The sequence below is a fragment of the Erythrolamprus reginae genome, chromosome 1 (assembly GCF_031021105.1).
Source record: "Erythrolamprus reginae isolate rEryReg1 chromosome 1, rEryReg1.hap1, whole genome shotgun sequence".
Taxonomy (NCBI): domain Eukaryota; kingdom Metazoa; phylum Chordata; class Lepidosauria; order Squamata; family Dipsadidae; genus Erythrolamprus; species Erythrolamprus reginae.
In genome coordinates, this window is record NC_091950.1 from 91,229,407 (window position 1) to 91,250,680 (window position 21,274).

The 21,274-nt window shown below is 35.8% G+C and overlaps 1 protein-coding gene across 1 annotated transcript in view; it reads left to right on the top strand.

The window, feature by feature from the left end:
- Positions 1–21,274, top strand: part of DCAF5 (DDB1 and CUL4 associated factor 5) — a 42,405-nt gene that overhangs the window by 13,877 nt on the left and 7,254 nt on the right. Inside the window, exons 4-8 of the mRNA XM_070758769.1 lie at positions 834–973; positions 4,026–4,155; positions 8,983–9,196; positions 16,455–16,521; positions 20,426–20,553. Coding sequence (XP_070614870.1) covers positions 834–973; positions 4,026–4,155; positions 8,983–9,196; positions 16,455–16,521; positions 20,426–20,553 — 679 coding nt within the window. The remainder of the gene's footprint in view (positions 1–833; positions 974–4,025; positions 4,156–8,982; positions 9,197–16,454; positions 16,522–20,425; positions 20,554–21,274) is intronic.

A 21,274-nucleotide genomic window follows, 5' to 3' on the forward strand; every position in this document is an offset into this window, starting at 1 on the left:
TATTAAGGCTACCATATCTGGCTTGAAGAAGCCTAGAAAGCCATTTGACGGCAGCAACAGATACAGAAAATTCTATTGGTGATTCAGAATTTTTTAGTCCAAATATGATAGTAAAGTCCTACGTACCATCGGGCCAGGTTACTTGTGGAACCTCCTTCTGCCGCATGAGTCCCAGCAACCGGTTAGGTCCCACAGAGTCGGCCTTCTCCAAGTCCCGTCAACTAGACAATGTTGCTTGGTGGGGCCTAGGGGAAGAGCCTTCTCTGTGGGGGGCCCAGCCCTCTGGAATCAGCTCCCCACCCTCCTGGCCTTTCGCAAGAGTCTTATGCCACCAGGCTTGGGGCAATTAGACCTCAGCTCTCTGGCCGACAAATGTTGTATGATTGCTGTTTGAATGAGTTTGATTGGATTTTTAACACAGCTGGGGGTTTTAGATTGTTCATTTAATTTTAAATTTAATTGGATTTAGCTACTGAAATTGTTGTTTTTTTATGTTGTAAGCTGCCCCAAGTCCTCGGAGAGGGATGACATATGAATTAGATAGATAGATAGATAGATAGATAGATAGATAGATAGATAGATAGATAGATAGATAGATGATAGATAGATAGATAGATAGATAGATAGATAGATAGATAGATAGATAGATGTAGTTTATATAGAATTGCATTGCATTGAATTGCATTGTATTGCATTGTATTAACATATTTGTAGATGTGTTTTCTAATATACCCTTGCTTCTAAGGATATGTATGGGATAAATGTCTGGAAATAAATTTTCTAGCCCATTGTCACTGTAAAAGATAAGCTGATAAAACTGGTGTATGTTTCAGTGGCGAAACTCTGGATGTGTTTGCCCATGAAGATGCAGTCTATGGACTGTCCGTGAGTCCAGTTGATGATAATGTTTTTGCAAGCTCATCTGATGATGGTCGAGTTCTCATTTGGGATATCAGAGAGTCTTCTCAAGGAGGTGAGAATTGCGTCTCCATGATTTTGAGCCTTGATTTACTTCACTGGTGACAGATGGCACTGAACAAATATGTGGATATATGGGGTGGGGGGAACGGAGGAAAATACCAGGGAAGACAAGACATGGCATCTCTTTCTATAATTTTTCTAAGTTTTCCAAACAAATAAAAATTTAGGCAAAACTGGAAAAAATGCTATGAAATGTTTTCTTTTTTGAAATGAACAAAATGATTTTAGGACAATTATTTAAGAGAATTTTATTTACTCCAAATATGCAATATGAAGAAGTGAGGGAAAGTAAAGCCATTCTTTCCAATATAATTTATGGTTTGCTTCAGATAAGATTGAAAATAAATTAGATTGGAATGGGGTGGGGTAGGCATGCCTTTCAGAACATGTTGGAAGAGTGACTATATCAGAGGAATTCTGCTTTCCTATGACCCTGGTATGATGTTTCTTCCACCATGATGAATCATGTCAAAAATAGCAAATACAGTTTCTGCCATTGCCACAAAGAGGCAATGAGACACTGAGAAATATATGGTATCACAGTGTTGGGAACAACAGATTTTTAAAAGATTTTAAAACAGAAAATCCCAGTTTAATTTTGATAAAGAATTGCATGAATTTGAATTTTCTTTAAAATGTTTGTTCACCTGGAAGGGGCAGTGTTTTCCTCCCATGACTTCAGAAACATGGTGTATCTAACTATAAATAGTAATAAAATGAGATGTGCCATCTCATGTTTTTTGGAACTTAATTAATTTTTATATTGTTATATTGTTCTGCAATGGCAAATCCTGCCTAGAAAACTACATGCTCTTCTCCTTGTAGTCATCAGGAGTAATAAAATCATTGACACGGGAAGAGAAGGAGGAAAAGGAAGAATAAAGGCATGAAATGTATTTCAGTTGGAAATGTAAACATCTGGGAAATAAAATATTACCAAGCAATAAGAATGGGTGCCAAAAAGCTTTTCCAGAAGAGTATTTTAATAGCAGGGATTGGCTTTTCACCCACTTCACTTCTAAAGATGAGATCATTGAGGAGACACCTTACAAAAATAACATTGCAATATAGGCAAGTTCAAATAGGAGCAATAATTCTCAATATATCATGTGTAGTTAGTTGAAAGGGTTTTAAATTATCTTTATGCATTGGTTTTAAAAACAATGTTTTTAATTGTTAGAACTAATTGTTGGAACAAACTTCCAGCAGACGTGGTAGATAAATCCACAGTAACTGAATTTAAACATGCCTGGGATAAACACATATCCATCCTAAGATAAAATACAGAAAATAGTATAAGGGCAGACTAGATGGACCATGAGGTCTTTTTCTGCCGTCAGACTTCTATGTTTCTATGTTTCTGTGTTAGTAGGATCCCTAAATAAGCATGTCGAATTTTATCTTAGGACCAGGTTATAGAAATAAAAAGGGGGGCAGCATAGAAATATAAGTCAAAGTACAGTATGGAACTAAGATAAAATCTGTATTTCTTATCAGATTAGCTTTTTATGTGAACCTAGTCAAGTTGATTTAGGAACCACATTGGGGTTTCTAACTTGCTAACTATTGCATTAAATGTTTAGCCTTTAGCAAATTTTAAAACAAGCTTAAAATGTAATGTTTAATTACTGAAGTTATTATAGACTTGGCTTTGTCATCTGGATATTAGTATGTGGCCTAGTTCCCATATAATTCTCATTCTCAAGAATTTTTAAGCAAAATCTGGGGAACAAGCCATAAGGATCTGATTCACCTTAATGTTAAACCATAATGGAATAATGGACATAAATTGTTTCAACTCCTATCCTCAAAATGATGCTATAGAGCACTGCACTCCTAGGCACAAGAACAGGTTTTTCCTGAGTGTTATCACTCTGCTAAACAAATAATTCTCCCACCACTGTCAAACTATTCACTAAGGCTGCATTACTATTACTATTAGTCTTCTCATTGTTCCTATCACCCACTTATGACTTTATGACTGCAACTTGTTGCTTGTATCCTTATGTTTTCCAGTAATATTTATTGTTTCCTTTTGCTTTTTTGTACCCGGACTATCATGTTGTATCTCATGATTCTTGACAAGTGTATCTTTTCTTTTATGTACACTGAAAACATATGCACCAATGATAAATTCCTTGTGTGTCCAATCATACTTGGCCAATAAAGAATTCTATTCTATAATGGAATGCAAACTACAGTAGACTGAAAGCACATAAAGCTTATATTCAAACTTTTAATAGTTAATTGAAGCATTCTTGAGTTGATATCCATTGTTAATAGTGAGAAGAATTGAAGGAATGAAGTGAAATGGAGAAATACAATGAAAAATATAAATATTTCCACAGATTATGAGATCTTGATATCTGCCAATAGCAAGCATATTTTAAGATGTTGAAAGGCCAACTACTATTGTTGTAAATAGTAGTTTATAAAGTTATAATAGAAAACATTGAAGATCCAGTACTTCATTAAACTTACTTCAGTGCCATATTTTGATACAATAATCCAATTTTAATTAGATGGTAAGTAAAGCACTTGTAGAGTCCTTGGTGCTCTCCGAGCTTGGTTGCATGCTTGCAAATGTTTCATTTCCAACTAATAATATCATCAGTGAAGCTCCTTTTAACAACTTTGCAAAATACCTTGCAGACTGGAACATTATTTTGTATATGCAAGTGAACACATACTTTGCAGAATTTAGGTAAAATAACTTGAAAATGCAGAAGAGTCAAATCTAAATTATTTGTTGCTATTGGACAAGATTAAGACTGAATTTGTTGGTAGGCATTAATGAATGAATTAATCCATATTTGTTGATAGGCATTAATGAATAAATAATATATATTTCTGTAGAGATTATTGTTTTATCATTTTTGTGGGAGTTATGGGAAGAAAATTTAAACTCTGATATGACACCTCTGCCAGGACAATTTGAAATTAATTCTAGGAATTATTGGCAAATATAAACAAAGTTTATCTAGAAATCAATACTTTACATTGAAAATGTACTGCCTTTAAAGATGCTTTTTTTTTTTTGACAGAACCCTTTTGCTTGGCAAATTATCCTTCTGCCTTTCATAGTGTGATGTTCAATCCAGTGGAGCCTAGATTACTGGCCACTGCCAACTCAAAAGAAGGTGTTGGGCTTTGGGATATTCGAAAACCTCAAAGGTAAAGAATAACATGCTTTGTTAGACATTGTTTAATGAAATTAGAAAGAGAAATCAAAGTGGAATTTATAATCTGATAAGAATTTGATTTATCCTTAAAATTTCCTTGGTAAAAGTTCCTCTGTATATCACATTTTATATAAAAAATCGTTGTAGCAAGTATTCTTTCAATACCGATCATTGGAATTCTCAATCCAGATGGAGAATTATCTGCTCAATCTATATTGGGTTTTCAGAGTTTCGAGAATGGATTATATTACTTGATTACTCAATTTCCTTTTAATGCCCTTCTAACCTCTACCAATATGGATACAATAGGCCATTTATATTACTGTATTTCCTATCTATCATATTTACATTGTGTATAAAAATGCTGTTATATGATTGGTTGTTCCTGCTCCAATTATTACTTCACATTTAGCTTACCGTAATTGATTTAAAGTGCAGTTCATATGTTTTTCAATTTGTTTGATATCAGAACAGAAGAACCTACAAGTTATCTAGCAGAATTGCTTGCAATACTTGAAGCTTGCTAGAACTACATCCTACTTTAGTTTTGAATGCTGCAAATGAAGAAAGTATCATTAGGCATTCTGTCATTTTATATTGGTGAAACATGCTATTTAAAACAAATGTTTCACAATGCAGACTAGCATGCATAAATCATATCTGTTCAAATTGCCTTGCATTGGTATCATTGAAATGATTTGTGCAGATACATTGAAGACAGTGTCTTGGCATATGTGTGCATACATAACCACATTCTTTTCTTTCTGGTACCTCCCTTGCCTTGCCATATAGTAAAAGTGGGGTGATGAAAGTGATTGTAACTTCAGATATGCTCTTTCTTCTCTTATCCTGGATTTGCAATGCTATTGGATATGTATATCAAATAAAATTGTTGAGCCTTGCTTCAAGCGTATTTATGATTGCAGTTAAATTGGGCCTCTGAATGCCTCTTCTCTATTATGCCAATTGAGAATGGTCAAAATTATTAGTTTTAACTAAAACATACGGTCTCATTTCCTCCTTCTCCACTTATATTAGTAAATCCTTAATTTTCCTAGATTTGCGAATATAAGTGAAGATAATATTGGCCATAATAGTGTTGAAATAATGCTGAGTAATTGTTCACTCAGTTCTAGAAATCCAGATGATAACACTACATACAATTACATTCTTTCTATCTGTATCTCTGTAATTGCAAGTGGTTGAAACATGCACAAGTATGCTACAATTTAGTTGCATATTTGTGCATGTTTTTACTGCAATCAGTTTGTATTTGCATTCACTGTCATAAGTATTACAGTGTAAAATTGTATCTTCCTGGGCAAAGTCGTTTGTAGTGAATAAGGCAATGTCTTGCCATGATATCTGGGATTGTTTTTTGACCTGCAGATTCTGAAGAAATAGATAAAGTGCTGTCCAAGCTGTCCCAAATAGTATGTGAACTCAAATCATGCACATTCTTGGCTCTTTGATTCTTAATTCTCCTAGATTTGGGAGGTAGTTAACACCTTTCTCTCGAAGGGATTCATGCCAACAGTTTTGAAAGAGATCTGTTCTTAGATCTGACTATTTTTGACAACTATTGCCCTATGCCGGAATGTCAAACTTGCGAGCCATGAGGCAAAAGCATTACACACTGGCCATGCCCACCCATTTTAGCAAAGGAAGGAAAAAAGTTGAGATACGTCACGTGACAACAATGTGTCATTACAAGTTTGACACCCCTGTCTTAGAGAAAGTTATTGAGACTGTAGGTAGAACTGTGAAGCGGGCTAGAGAAAGTAGATTGTCTATGCTCTTTCCAGTGAGGGTTTAGAAATGGCCATGGAATTTTTATAAATCACCAGTTCTCCCATGTGAAATCTGACTGGGGATAGTATGTATCTCCTAATCCAAATGTCTTGTGGACACCTGCAAGGAGTGGAGATTCAAGGCATGAATCTCCATCTTCTTAAAAACTGGAAGTTTTAAAGAAGATATTGGATAACCTGTAGGGTTTCCTGCCTAAGCAGAAGGTTGCAGTAGAAGACCTCCAAGGTCCCTTCCAAATCTGTTGTTATTGATATTGTTAAGGTACTGTTCTGCAGGGGTTCAACTCCTTCCCCACTAAGCACTTAAAGTTATGACAAGGGGGGATGGGGAGTTAAGAGATAAAGTGAATTATTTTCATTTAGATGTTCAGTTTATTCTTTAAAACCTTAACAAACATAAATACTGGCCTCTCTACCTTTTACATATAAATATAACATGATGCTGTTTCCTGATAATATAGGAAATTATTATCATAATTGACCATATCTCGGCTTCTGCATGATTTTTCTCAGAAGGTTTAGACAAAACAATTATGGAACTTTTCAGCCCCCAAAATAGTTGTCTGAATATCCTGTGGTTATATGATAAGGTAGCCTTTAAATTGTATTATGAATCTTGTTTGCGAGAAGATACTGGCTGTTACCCTTCAGAATTGTTTACATCACCTTATGACTTTTTGTCTATTTCAGCTATCTTGGCAATTGTTTGAGATAAGATTGGATTCCAGCCATCAAGTGACTTTTTGAAAGACTCCAGGAAATCATGCTATAAAGGCCCCTTCTTTATAATTACTAATCGTTGGGGAAGATGTGTTCACAGACAACACAGCTTTAAACATTTTGTTTTGCATTTAAAAAGAAAAAAGAATTCATTTCATTAGGAATGGAAAATAAATACTCTAGAGCAGTGTTTCCTAATTTTGCCAACTTGAAGTTGTCTGGACTTCAACTCCCAGGATTTCCCAGCCAGCATTTGCTGTCTGGGGAATTCTGGGAGTTGAAGTCCAGATGTCTTCAAGTTACCAAGGTTGGGAAACACTGCTTTAGAGCATATATGTTTATTCATGCAGAAAACCTATGTTGTCACTCAGTCAACATCAAATTGATGGCATATCCAGTAATCAAACAATATATAATAACATTACAGTATACCATTGCACTGTAACTTTCCATAAAGTTGCTTCTGTTCTTAATATTGTTTATCAACTTACCTTACAATATCCATCTCTCTTTTCTCACTTTTATTTTACATTAAGGCCTGGTGTTTGGGGAAATTGTTTAGTTGGACTTAATGGAGATACTGTATTACTATACTATAGGATACAATACTATATTTTTAATATTTTCTCAGCTTGGCCAAGGACTATTTTTTGCTCATTAGTTATATTGCAATAGGCATTCTTAGTGCGCTAATAAAAATACCACAATCTGTAATGATTGCAGGGGTTTTTTCATTATGTTTGATGAATTTTGTGTTCATGGTCTTTAGCACTAAATATTCTTTGCCCTTCTTTTCACCCAAAAGTTATGATTTGCTATATCCATGATTATGATTTCCTATATCCTATATCCAATTTAATTACAACTGTGACTTACCACACTATCCACACTGAATAACATAATGAAAGCAACTGAAGACATGTCATATCCCAATCTCTTTGCCTTTTGTTAGTGGGGTTTTGTTTTTGTGAGCGTCAATAAACAATCCAGATGATGCCACTTGCCAAAAGAAGCTAAATTTTAATCTTTTTTCTTGGAAATGAAGCCATTGATTCTTGAATACAAGAGTTTTCATTTGTTCCCGCAAGCCATTGGTAAAAACTATTTCAACATAACTAAGCAATTCTTGCATTTTGTTTAACTTATATTGTTATAACAATTATATTGTTTCACTTTTTAAAAAATTTACTGCCTGAATGCCCAATGACTTTTTAAGACCTGTCCTATCCTTTTAAATGGCTTAAATTTGTATATCAAACTTTTGCAATAGAACTGGAAGGGACCTTGGAGGTCATCTATATAATAATAGCAACAGAATTGTATCTTCCTCCAGTTTTTGTATAGTAATAATCCGAGTGTATCTTCTTTATACTTGTGTAGCAGGTCACACTATAAATGTGTTTGTGTGTGTTTCCTCTTTCGACAAAAAAGTATTTCCTGCCTAGAAACAAGCTTCACACATGAGCAGCTAGTATAGTGAAAACAACAACAATCAAGTAGTGTTGATTCATGTTTTTGTTGAGAATAGCAGAAGGTTACTGGATTTGAGCTTTTTTTATTCTGCTCTGACCCTCAGTCACAGTACATTTTAATATGAAGAACTTAATGATGTAAACATCTTAGTAGTTTCCAGATGCTGTATTCATGCAGCCTTTGGTCCAAAACTAGATTTTTTTTTCCCCCTAGTTAAACTGAATGTGATAAATATAAGCACCAAAACAAAAAGCAACATATAAACTTAACAAACAGATTGTCTTATTCCTAAAGTTTTACTTTTTTTGTCTAAAATCTTAAGATTTTAAAATGTTATGACATTTAAGGCAAAAATCTTAAATTTACTTCTCTGGGAGAGAATCCTATTCAACACTGATCATCTTTGAAGAAACATGCATGGAAGTGATCTCTTAGATCCAAACATTATTCATTTTTTACTAGAAGGAAACCCACGTTAAATCAGTGCTTATTTTAAGTGGATTGTCCACTGCAGCCAGAATCCCTAACCCCAGCTTTGCAGTCAGTAGAATACATTGGTTAAAATCACCCTCCTCTCTTTGATTTCATGAAATAAGGTTGTAAAGATATAACCAGTTACTTGAAATTTGTTCCATATGTTTTTGCTAAAGTAGTTCTTACTCAAATATCTTATTAGACAGGATGTCTAGCTATAGTATCCAAATTATGATGATGATGTCAGACACTGCCATCCTTGATGCTAATGATAGAGACCACCTTGGCGACAGCTGACTTGTGGCAGCTCATTTTAATTCATTTTGTTTCCTGTTTCCTAGTTCCTTGCTCCGGTATGGTGGAAATCTGTCACTTCAGAGTGCCATGAGCGTGAGATTCAACAGCAATGGGACACAGCTGCTTGCTCTCAGGCGTAGGTTGCCACCAGTCCTTTATGACATCCATTCTCGTCTGCCTGTCTTCCAGTTTGACAACCAGGGTTATTTTAACTCTTGTACCATGAAAAGCTGCTGTTTTGCAGGAGATCGTGATCAGGTAAGGGACATTAATTCCTAAAATGCAAGAGTTATACAGAGAGGCATTGTAAGATATTTTAAGACTGCTTGAGAATATAGTGTAGAATACTGTAAGATTTCCTTGTGTTTGAAACAATAAACCTAGATCAATATAGATAATATTTAGTGACATTATAGTTCTTACAACATTCCAAATCATACTGTGGTTAGCCATATGCAAATCAATTTGAACTATAAATTATTAAATGTCATGGAATATATCTTAGATGAAAGAGAGTGATAGTGCCATCGCCTTATGTAATATGTGAATTCATAAAATTGTGAGAACAATTTTTGTATTTTTCACAAGATAGTTGATCAAAAATCAAAAAATTTGCCAGGAAATTATATTGTAAAGGAAAAGGTTTTAAATACATTATTCCTTATAAAATATTATAATAGATATAACTGTAGCTGTAGCGATGATAGATAGATAGATAGATAGATAGATAGATAGATAGATAGATAGATAGATAGATAGATAATTATAAAATATGTTTAAAGGATGATAAACTTGGTACAGCAATGTTTCATCTTACGAACTTAATCGGTTCCGGGACAAGGTTCGTAAGGTGAAAAGTTCATAAGATGAAACAATGTTTCCCATAGGAATCAGTGGGAAAGCGAATAATGCGTGCAAGCCCAAAACTCACCCCTTTTGCCCATTACTGCCGGCATTCAGATCCTTGTTCGGGGGCGTCGGGGGGTGGTGGTGGATGTGACATTCCCAGCGCTGCTGCTGCTTCTCAAAGGGAAACTGCCGCCGCCACCACTATCCTCTTGTCCTGGCAAGAGGGATGGAATGCGGCGGGGCGGGGCTGGAGCAGAGGGGCGGTTGCGAAGGGGCAGGCTCGGCGAAAGCACTCCCAGCGAAGGGGCTGTGAGAGGGTTTTCTCCGAGTGCTTCGTGGAACGCCTGCCCCGCAGAAGGTGTGTTGGATATTTTCCATGACTTATTTCTAAAAATAATAAAGGTAAGAAATGAAAAAATAATATGGAAAAGAATTATGCTACAAAAAATAGTGACATTCAGGAGTGCCACACCCTATCTACCATATCTGTAAGTGCCTGGTCACAAAATTCCCTGGTGGGCAGGAGTGGGTTCTGATTTTCTTCACTGCCCATTCGCTCAGTGACATGACACGCAGATAGGGGTGGCTACTGCCTGGATGGGGGGAAATGCAATGGGGTAGCAAAAATGGAGCTCCACCCCAGAACACCCAATTTGCACTGAAAGATGTTCAAAGAAAATGCAGGGCGTCCTGCCTAAACCACGGCCACAGTGTGGTAGTAAAAATTTAGGTAAAATAACTTGAAAATGCAGCCCTTCACTGTAGTGCAGACATGTTTCATGCATGCGCAGTCACAGTACTAAAACAAAGCTTCACATGCACAGATGCAAAAAAACAAGATGGCCCAGGGGCATGGCCTGGGTCAATTCCAGCGACCCAGACTGCCAAATTACTACCAGTTCTATAGAACTGGTCTGAACAGGGAGGAACCCACCTCTGTTTGTTTGTTTGTTTGTTTGTTTGTTTGTTATTTGGATTTATATGCCCTCCTCTCCGCAGACTCGGGGCGACTGTGTATTTTTGCTTTGCTTTGCTATCCTTTGCTTTGTTTATCAGACTTGGAGCATATCTCAGACATTACATCACCACTCAATCCCCTTTGTTGACTTTATTCTTGTACAGGAGACCTTCAGGAATGCAGCATTCATTGGGAGCATTCCCAGTAGAAATTCCTGAATTTCTGATGTGTGCTACATCCTGAAAAGCCATTTAAGATGGATGCCTGTTTCTACATTCCCTTTCCATACAGGCCCTAGAAATAGTTGTGTCTAAAAAAACATGTCTTATCATTTTTAGACTTAAAAACTATTTATATTGTGCCTAATTAAGATTTAGTCAGCATGTGTGTATATGTAGTTTCCCCCATTTCCTGCCATGTTAATATTCTATTGAAAAAATGCTGAAATTTCTCTGTGTTGACAGTGGAGGGCAGCAATGGACTATTAGTACACATTGGAAAGATATATTAGTAATCTACAATTAATATTTTATTTAATGGAAAAATGTAGTGCCTATAATGAACAGTTACATATAATAATGTATAGATTTGGATGTGTTATTATTTCTAATATTGAGAACTTTATAAAGTTGGAAGAGTTTCCTAAGGACCTATTGCTTAATTTATTTTATTTATTTAGAAATTGTTAAGTACAAATATTGTTAGCCCTGATTCTTTAGAGGGAAGAAAAATAATGAACATATCTTATCATTTAGCATCACTAAATATATGAATTAAAACCGAGAATCTGATTAAAGGGAAAACTGACTGCTGCAAGGTTATTGGAAGTCCATGCAAATGACCATATTGAGGACACTTGGCTTATTATTGTGCTGGTTGAGTTAGAAATTGCAAAGATTTAAGGGTATTTGATAATAGAGATGGGAGCCTGTACTTCAGTGGTTAAAAAACTACTAAAGTTTCAGTGGTGATAAAATTATTATACACTAGGAAACCTAATCAGGGGTCTGGACAGAATTGATAACTTAACTTAAGCCACTATTTTACTTTGGTTTTAGCTTTCATTTAGCTTAGCTGTCAATCTTGGATGCACTGCAGTTCTGATGTACACATTCTTCAAGCAAAGGTCCCATATTTACCCATATTCATTTGTTGCCTTGTTTAATCTATCCTTTGCTGCCCGGCTGATAAGTTCACAGGATCTGAATTGTCAATTTTCTTATAAGCTGGCCATCAGGAACTCTTAAATAGGAAGTGCTAAAAATGGTTTCTGTTTTGGATGCAGAGTTACCTAATTCTTGACTTTCTTAGTCTGTTGCTTCTGTTAGTTATAACTTCTGGGTGCAGAGTCTAAATCTGTTACTTACCTCATTCAGGCCAGCGAGTCAACTCTGTACATAGTTGGCCTTTTTAACGTTTGTAATACCTTTTCTCCTCCCTGCCTATGAAAACTCAGGAGAAGAAAAGGCTTCTAAGTCAGCTCTAGTGTCCTAAAAATTGTCTAGTTTTCTTTGACATAGCTCAGATTTTTATATACATTCACTTTCTTTCTGGGGAATGGAACATCTATCTCTGCAGGTTGGAGCTCTGTTATAAGAAAAACACTGTTATGAGATCAATATCTGTAGCTATTTCTCTCCATATTCTACTTTGCATTCTAAGATGCTAGTATAAAGTTACTTTGGGGGCAGAGGTGGAAGGGATATTGCACGGTATCCCATGCAATTGCTGAAGGATGGCTCATTCTAAACATTTGAGACATTGTTTATTGTTCTGGGATTGGTGTTTCATGCTGCAGTTATTAACCACGCCTGGGAATTTCTTCCATCTAAGGCAAATTTCTGAATCAGCAGCTGGTTGTCTGGAAGCCAATTCTTCCCTCCACCCCAGTCTGGTTTTGGGTTGGTTTTTTTTAAACTAATCATTGATGAAAAATGATTGCTTAAGAATTTTACTCAGAAACAAGGTTGGGATATTTTTAATCAGTCCAATGCTTGTATTTCACTACTTTACACATATGTAGGAGAAAAGAGATTACTTATCTCACATTGCTAAAATGGGCATACTTTTGAACTTTGGTTGTTCCAAAAAGGTGCAACTGGAATAGTGATTATTAAATGTGGTTAACGTGTTATCTGTTTTATCAGCTTTTCTTGCTACTCATTTTTCTTCAGACACAATTCCAAATGCTATATCTCACTGGAAAATTTGCCTGGATTTAAGTACCTTTGGGATACATTAATTTCTGTTACACTGCAATTAGTGGCATGTTTATAGAACTTTGGGAAAGAGTCTCCATGATGGGTGTCCTCGGTATGACTTGTCTGTATTTCTCAACATTAGCAACTTACGGATATGTGGACTTCAACTCTCAAAATTCCCTAACTATCAGGGATGTCAAACTCGTGTTGTCACATGACGTATCATGACTTTTTCCTCATTCACGAAACGGGGTAGGTGTGGCTAGTGTGTGACCATCTGGCCCACGGGCTGCGAGTTTGACACCAATGCTAGCTAGCATGCTGGTTGAGGAATTCTGGGAGCTGAAGTCCACATGTCTCAAATTACTGAGAAACTCAGGTATAGCTATACTTTAATCTCTACTACCATTAGCCAAAAGATACCATCTTGGCAGCATTTCGCCAAAGTTACTTTAGTGCTATTTATCCAATTTATCTTTTACATAGTTATTCTAATACAGTGTTCCCTCGATTTTCGCGGGGGATGCGTTCTGAGACCGCCCGCGAAAGTCAAAGTTCCGCGAAGTAGAGATGCGGAAGTAAATACACAATTTTTAGCTATGGACAGTATCACAAGCCTTCCCTTAACACTTTCAACCCCTAAATTACCATTTCCCATTCCCTTAACAACCATTTACTCACCATTATTACTGGTATTCACCATTGAATAAGACACTTAGTAATCCTGATATTTTTAAACATAATTATTTATTAACAATTTTTTGGGGTTATTTATTTGCCAAAATTATTAGTTTGGCAATGATGTATGACATCATCGGACGGGAAAAACCGTGGTATAGAAAAAAAACCTGCAAAGTATTTTTTAATTAATATTTTTTGAAAAACCGTGGTATAGGCTATTCGCGAAGTTCGAACCCATAAAAATCGAGGGAACACTGTATTTCTTAAAATGTTCCTCTAACAAGAAAATCTAAACTTCTACTTGAAAGAGAATAATCAGTGTAATATATCTAATAAAAGTGGGGACAGCCTTGGCTTGAAATTTTGACAAGGTTTGGGGTAGAAACTTTTATCTTCCAGAGTGGAATAGCATATGGAATAAAGTAACTGTATATTACACTACTCTTTAATGCTGTTTAATGTTCCATTGAAACAGTAAATATCTAGTCCATTAGCAGCTTCACAGTTCTGCCATGTTTGCAAATCATTCATCTGTAAGTGCAATTGTGCATTTCTTTACTTCTGCCCCCACCTGCTAAGTAGATCAGTAATTTAGTTTAAAGAAACTATGAGTATCAAGAACCCAATAACTTTTTATTCAGAGAATGTACTGAATGAGATAATTTGGGGAAAAGCTCTGCATAAAATTTAAAGGCATCCTAATTTTTTTTAACAACAGACTGCATTGGTTTTACGACACCAGTAACTATTTTTATATTTTGTAAGATTTTAAGTTATTCAAAAATATGTAAACATTTGTTTTCACCCATTATAGCTTGCAAACACTAGATATTTCACAATGTTGCTAAGTCTCCAATGTTGCTGAGCAGACATGCCATCAAAATAATTGCTTACTTAGAATTGCTTACATTTTAAGTTAGATTTCACCATTGCAGAGACAATCATTGTATTTGTTTTGTTTTATTGACTTGAGCCAGTAACAATTTTACCAATATGGATGAAAACGTGAAGGATATGTCAAGTCCACCACTAAGCATCACACAGCATTATTGACTATAGTACTAATACTGTATTCCATGAGAAATGTGCCCCAGGCTGTTAGCAGCACAGCATGAAATTCTGTAATATATCCCTTAACATTTTATAATATAGTTATGATGGGTTGTAAAATAACCCTATTTTAGTAAAAAAAAAAAAAAGATTGCAGCAATTTGGAAATTATATCTATATATATAATTCATACTCTGTCAGATCATTAGACCACCTAACACAGTAATCAGTCTAACTATCAGTCTAACTGTGGTTGAAAATTATAGGCACTGTTCCTAACCTTGCCTTCAAACATGTCTTAAGACAATTTTTTTACTGTCACTGAGCTATAGATTTTCCTGGGAATTCCTTTATAAATGTTGTGGTTGACTTCAGGCCAGCTTCTGTGGCTGTTGATTTTGACGCAGAAGAGTGGGGGGTCTGTTTACAGAAGACCAGTCTGGCTGGAGGACGAATCAGACAGTGAACCAGAAGCAGAGACGGACTGAAGAGACAGAGAGGGGAATGGAGTCAGTCAGATCTCCAGCCAGAGGTTCATCTGAATCAGAAGGGGAAGAGTTAATGAACAACCCTATTCTGAATGCTCGGGTGCAGAGAATGCCGAGAAGACAAGAGCAGCTGTGCAAATGCAGAAACAAATTATAGGTCACAAGTGATAAGACTTAATGACCCTGCTGCAACCTTGAAAAAGGGGAGGGTTGGAGTGATTTGTGTGGGGGTCTATCGTTCAGTGTTGAAGAAAGTGATGAATTGTGGTTTGGTGTTTGCTGTGGATTTCAGGACATTTTGACATTCAATTTGTGAATTATTTCTGACTGACATAAGCCAGAAAGGCTCCTGCACTGACTGGAGTAATTTACTCTGACCTATTGACTTCTTAAAGTAACAATTGCTCTAAAACTCCATGGTTTGCAGTTTTCTGAATATAAAGAACAACCCTGTTTGCTTTTTACAAATCTGCATGTGTGTGTTTGATTAATTACTTTGTTCCTGGGTGGCTCAAGGCCAGGCAGAAAAATAAATGGGATAATAAAATTTTATAAATTTAATCTGTAACGTATGTAACCTGTAGCATATGAATTTTATAAATGTAACCTGTAGCATACCATAGAAGTAGAGTATGGTAAAGAATACTCAAAATAGAATACAGTAGTCCCTCACTATATCGCGCTTCACCTACTGCGGCTTCACTTCATCGCGGGTTTTCAAAAAATATTAATGAGAAAAATTATTCGCGGATCTTTGCTGGTTCGCGGGTTTCTGAGGAAGTCGATCGGCAGATTTAAACAGCCCACGGAACTCGATCCGCAGGTTTTTCAAAAAAAATATATCTAAACTTTTGTAAGAGTGTGGGAAGGGTTTATAAACATTTAAAACAATGAAAACTTACCAAACAATTACAATATAAATACTTAAATAAGTACTATCAGTCGATAAATTCCCCATCACGGATTTCACCTATCGCGGCCGGGTCTGGAACGTAACACCAGCGATAGGTGAGGGACTACTGTAAATACATTTAGAGAGACATTCTCATAATTTCAATGGCACTTCTAAATCAATGTGTATTATGTAGAATTGTGATCTATCTTTATATTTTCAGCATTTAATCAGTCAGAATCCTAATAATATTAATTGAACAAAGAACATGCATTAGCCATGTTATGTAATTATGGCATATTTATGTCATATAATTATGTAATTAATAATTTAATTGTGTACATGTATTTGAATAGTCTTTTTCTTGTAACTTACAATATTTTTATTCCTAATACAGTACATTCTCTCGGGGTCCGATGACTTCAATTTATACATGTGGAGAATTCCTCCAGATCCTGAAGCTGGTGAGTATGGAATTTACTGAACTTATTCCCAATAAAAATGTAAGGAATATTGTATTTTGGAATTAATTTATAACATGGAAGAATGACAAGAAAATTGAGATGGTCGTGAGAATAATTTCTGATTCTAAAATGCAATAATAGGGAAGCAGTTCCTTTAAAAGTCATATGGAGCATTTTACATTCCTTGGTAAACTTTAATAAATACCTTTTCACTTCCTCAGTCAAAATAGAATATGTACAATCGGCAGTTTGTTTGGACTTGTTTTCACTCTAACAAGTTCTTAATCTACAGTTAAACATCAGTCAAGCCAAATGAGTTGTACCATTTGATGTTCTTTTTGTACTCCGAGGAAGCAACATGACTAATAATATCCAGGATAGTTTTGAGATAAATAATCCAGCACTCCCCCGGGACATTGAGGCTTTATGTTTTCTTTTGATCAGACTAATCAAATAATATTATGTCATACTTAACCACAAATGATCTGGATTTGTTGCAGCAACATTGTTTTTAAAAAAAACCTTGAAATCAGTCATTGTTATATGGTCAAGGACTTTTACTGGCATTTTCTTTTGCTAACACAAATTTAGAAGGATATACAGTATCTCTCATACTATTGAAGATTTTGATCAGGTGATCTACATGTTCTGAGGCAGACCATTGCTGGAATCCTTCAGGACCTTTGTTTTCTCTTCTTGTAGTTCTTTTATTCAAAGAAGATTAATATGATTCTTCAGAACTGCAGAGGATGTTTCCATATAGAGTATTGTTCTGTGTAATGCAGAATGTATTACTATCTTATTACCTACTTGCTGCATGTGTATCGCTCCACATATTCTTTTGTGCTCCTATTTCCATATCTTTTGTTTGCTGATGTTCCATACTTATAAATAACCCCAGACGTTTTGAAGTCCGCCTTGTACATTTAAGTTTCAAACTATTCAAACTCTTTTCTCAGTTTCAACTTCTTAATTTGAATTACCGGAATTGAAAGAAATATGCTATGCCCCATTGTGGCCTCATTATTAAACTAACCAACTTCTGGAACTTGTTTTAATTTCCTTCTGCAGCATTTTTCTTTTCTTCCCTTAGCCCCACTCATTTTTGGCCGAAACAACAAAGTTTCTGGGTTTTCACATGATTCCAAAGTGACTGTTATATGCTTCAAATGATTTATTATGATGGATCTCAGGGTCCTAAACTGTTCACTTTTATTGCATAGTATTAAAATGCAGTATTTTGGTGTTCAGAACTTTTCTAATTGCTTACCTTGTTAGTGTTAAAACTATGCTTTCTGAACAACAGAAATTTTGGGCTCAATTGTCATAAGTCAAGGACTGTGTGTAGTAAGTTGGAAATAAGCTGTTCATTGTTGGCTGAATTTGCATCATGTTCTTTTCTAAAAAAAAACCCCTGTTGTTCAATTGTAAGGGAAATATACATAATTATAGAATGTATTTATAGATTGAGACCGAGCAATCACACAACTGTATTAAAAGCAAAAGTCTTGTTTCTTTAGACTAAAAACGACATATACATGGAGGCTGTGTTTCTCTAATGGAAAATGTATTCGTAACGATTCTCTACTTATATGTTATTCCTTAATAGAGGCTGTCCACTGTTGATACTCACATAATTATATATGGAAGAAAAAAACCAAAGATAGGATTTGCATAATCACTATCAATAATAATATGTGTAATAAAGGAATGACAGTTGAAGAGTAGGAGGGAATATTATGTTCTGTATATTCACCACTTGAAAAATAATAAAGGCAGGATTTTAAAAATATTTTTAAAAATGTAGAATATACAAAAATACAAAGTAGTCTCATTAAAACCTGGGGAGCACTAACTTTTAAGGGCACAATGGAATACCAGACAAGTAACTACTAAAAAGAATAGATGCATTAGACCCTATAAAACTCACTAATTAATTAAATCATGTAAGATTAAATAATGTAAAAACCAGGGAGTGTCAAGAGCCAGGGAAGTCAGGATACTCAGGCAGTTCAAATGAGAGTAAAGATTTATTGCAAGTTTAATCTCTCTATAAGAATCTGAACTACTACGTTAAAAAAAAAAAGGGGAGTTAGGAGAGAGAGTTAAGAATAGAAAGAAATTGAAGGTGGGCTGGACTTACCAGTAGATCTCTTCTGGGTACGCAGGGACTAATGACTGTTGATGTATTTGAAACCTCCCCCCCCCAGGCTCAGTCCAGTCAGCGCCTAAAAAGAGGCCCACGTCAACATAGTTGGGTAAGGGGTGGGTTCCCCTTACCTTTCGCTACCGGTGCACATTGCAATGTTTCATGCACGCGTGATCGTTACACTTATATGCATGCATGTCCCACCACACAATTCTACTTCCACACAGGCACAGAAAGACATTTTGAGCTGAAACGCAGCTGAGAAGCCATCCAAACCAGGAAAAAGCACCAAAAATTACAAAAAAAAAAAAAGATGGCCACACACACGGACCGGGAATGATGATACCAGAGTGGTCACACCTAAATTGTATCATCAGTGGGCTGCTATCTGAGCACCTGTACCAGTCCACATCAGTAGGAACCTACCTCTGGTTGGGAAGCAATAAGTCCCCAGTAAGGGAATAATCCTGTTCCTTATTGTTAAATTCTCATTCACTCGTTATTTGCACCTCCTGCTTTCAACAGTATCTTTTTCTAGAACCGTGTTCTCAACAGTTTCCGACAGTTGCCGATCAGTTTCCGGTCACAATTCAAAGTGTTGGTTATGACCTATAAAGCCCTTCATGACACCGGACCAGAATATCTCCGGGACCGCCTTCTGCCACACGAATCCCAGCGACCAGTTAGGTCCCACAGAGTTGGCCTTCTCTGGGTCCCGTCAACTAAACAATGTCGTTTGGCGGGACTCAAGGGAAGAGCCTTCTCTGTGGCGGCCCTGACCCTTTGGAACCAACTCTCCCCAGATATCAGAGTTGCCCCCACCCTCCTTGCCTTTCGTAAGCTCCTTAAAACCCACCTCTGTCGTCAGGCATGGGGGAATTGAGACTTTCCCTCCCCCTAGGCTTATAAAATTTTTGCATGGTATGTCAGTATGTATGATTGGTTTCTAAATTGGGGTTTTAAATTAACTTAGAAACATAGAAACATAGAAGTCTGACGGCAGAAAAAGACCTCATGGTCCATATTAGATTTGTTTACATTGTATTATTATTGCTGTTATTGCTGTTATTATTGCGAGTCTGCGGAGAGGGGCGGCATACAAATCTGATAGATAAATAAATAAATAAATAAATAAATAAATAAATAAATAAATAATAAACAAGAGGCGAGGACTAGCATACTTAACTCACCACCACCATCCCGCCTCCCTTCCTATGACAACAACCTAGTACTCTGTTCTCAGCATCAAAAGCAGGCTCTCTTTGGCTCTCCTTTCCTATCTGATAGTGACTTCAGTTTGTCTGCCTAACTCTCTCTCTCTTGATACCAAATCTAAAACAATCTTTGCATGTCACGCAGTGTTATCTTAGATTATAACAGCTTTCATTTTATGTGTGGAATAAAATGATATGTAGGTAAATGTGACCCTTGTCAAAGGTTGTTGTATGCTTTCATTATGCATTTATGCAATTTAACAAATTGCATCATTTCTCTTGACCAAACTGCTGAAACAAATATGGTGTTGGTTCTGAATATTTCCAAAGGATAATATTGGAAATAGAGGCAGAAATATTGTCATTTGCCCGTGGCATATGGAAAAGGAATTAAACTCATAATGGTGTTATGGCACCAGTCACTTTCAAGGTTATCACATGTTGTAGTGCCTGCTTATATTAAGAGGGGGTATTCCACTGGCATTACAATCAAGCTATTTATATAAAGTCACCCAGTTCTGCCTTTTTTCCCCCTTTCCAGGTGGAATTGGCAGAGTGGTTAATGGGGCCTTTATGGTGCTGAAAGGTCACCGTTCAATTGTAAACCAAGTCCGCTTTAATCCTCACACGTATATGATCTGCTCATCTGGTGTGGAAAAAATTATAAAGGTGAGTTTGTGGTGGTTTGCTTTTGCTTTTTTTGATTTTTAGGGTTTTTTTAATGGTTAAGCTTTAAGTAGCAGAAGAAACATGTTATGGGACCTGTCTACAAATCTCTACAATTCCATCTGTTGGTTAATAACATTCTAAAATCTCCATAGCAAAAAATCCCATTTGTAAATTATATAATCTTATATAGAGACCTCTAAAGATAATAATTATACATATTTTGTAACATTCCAAACAGTATCAATAATTACCTGAATCCTTTTCAACATTAAATCAAATTTATGAATTATACAAATCATACATAGAAACATGTCTTTTAGAGTATGACGAAAGTTATTCAAATTTTATATCCTTCCAACAATTAACCTACTGTAATCTAATTCATTTCTCTTCTTATCTTTGTTCATCGAAGCTTAATTCAACATCCTCTATAAGGAGCATTTAATGTTGGCTAAATAAGAGTGAATAAACTATAAATAAATCCAGACAAGATGGAGGTGTTATTGGTAAGGAAAAGAAAATGGATTGGTGACTTGTGGTATGAATAGGTTGGCACTCCCCCTGAAATCCTCCTGGATCTTTAATGGTCACTATATCCTCAACTAGCAGCTGTGATCTATAATAAGGTTTGCACAATTATGTAACTACAGCATATCAGTGTCTATAACAGTGATAGCAAATATTTTTTCCTCGGGTCCAAAAGCACATATGCACACGCTAT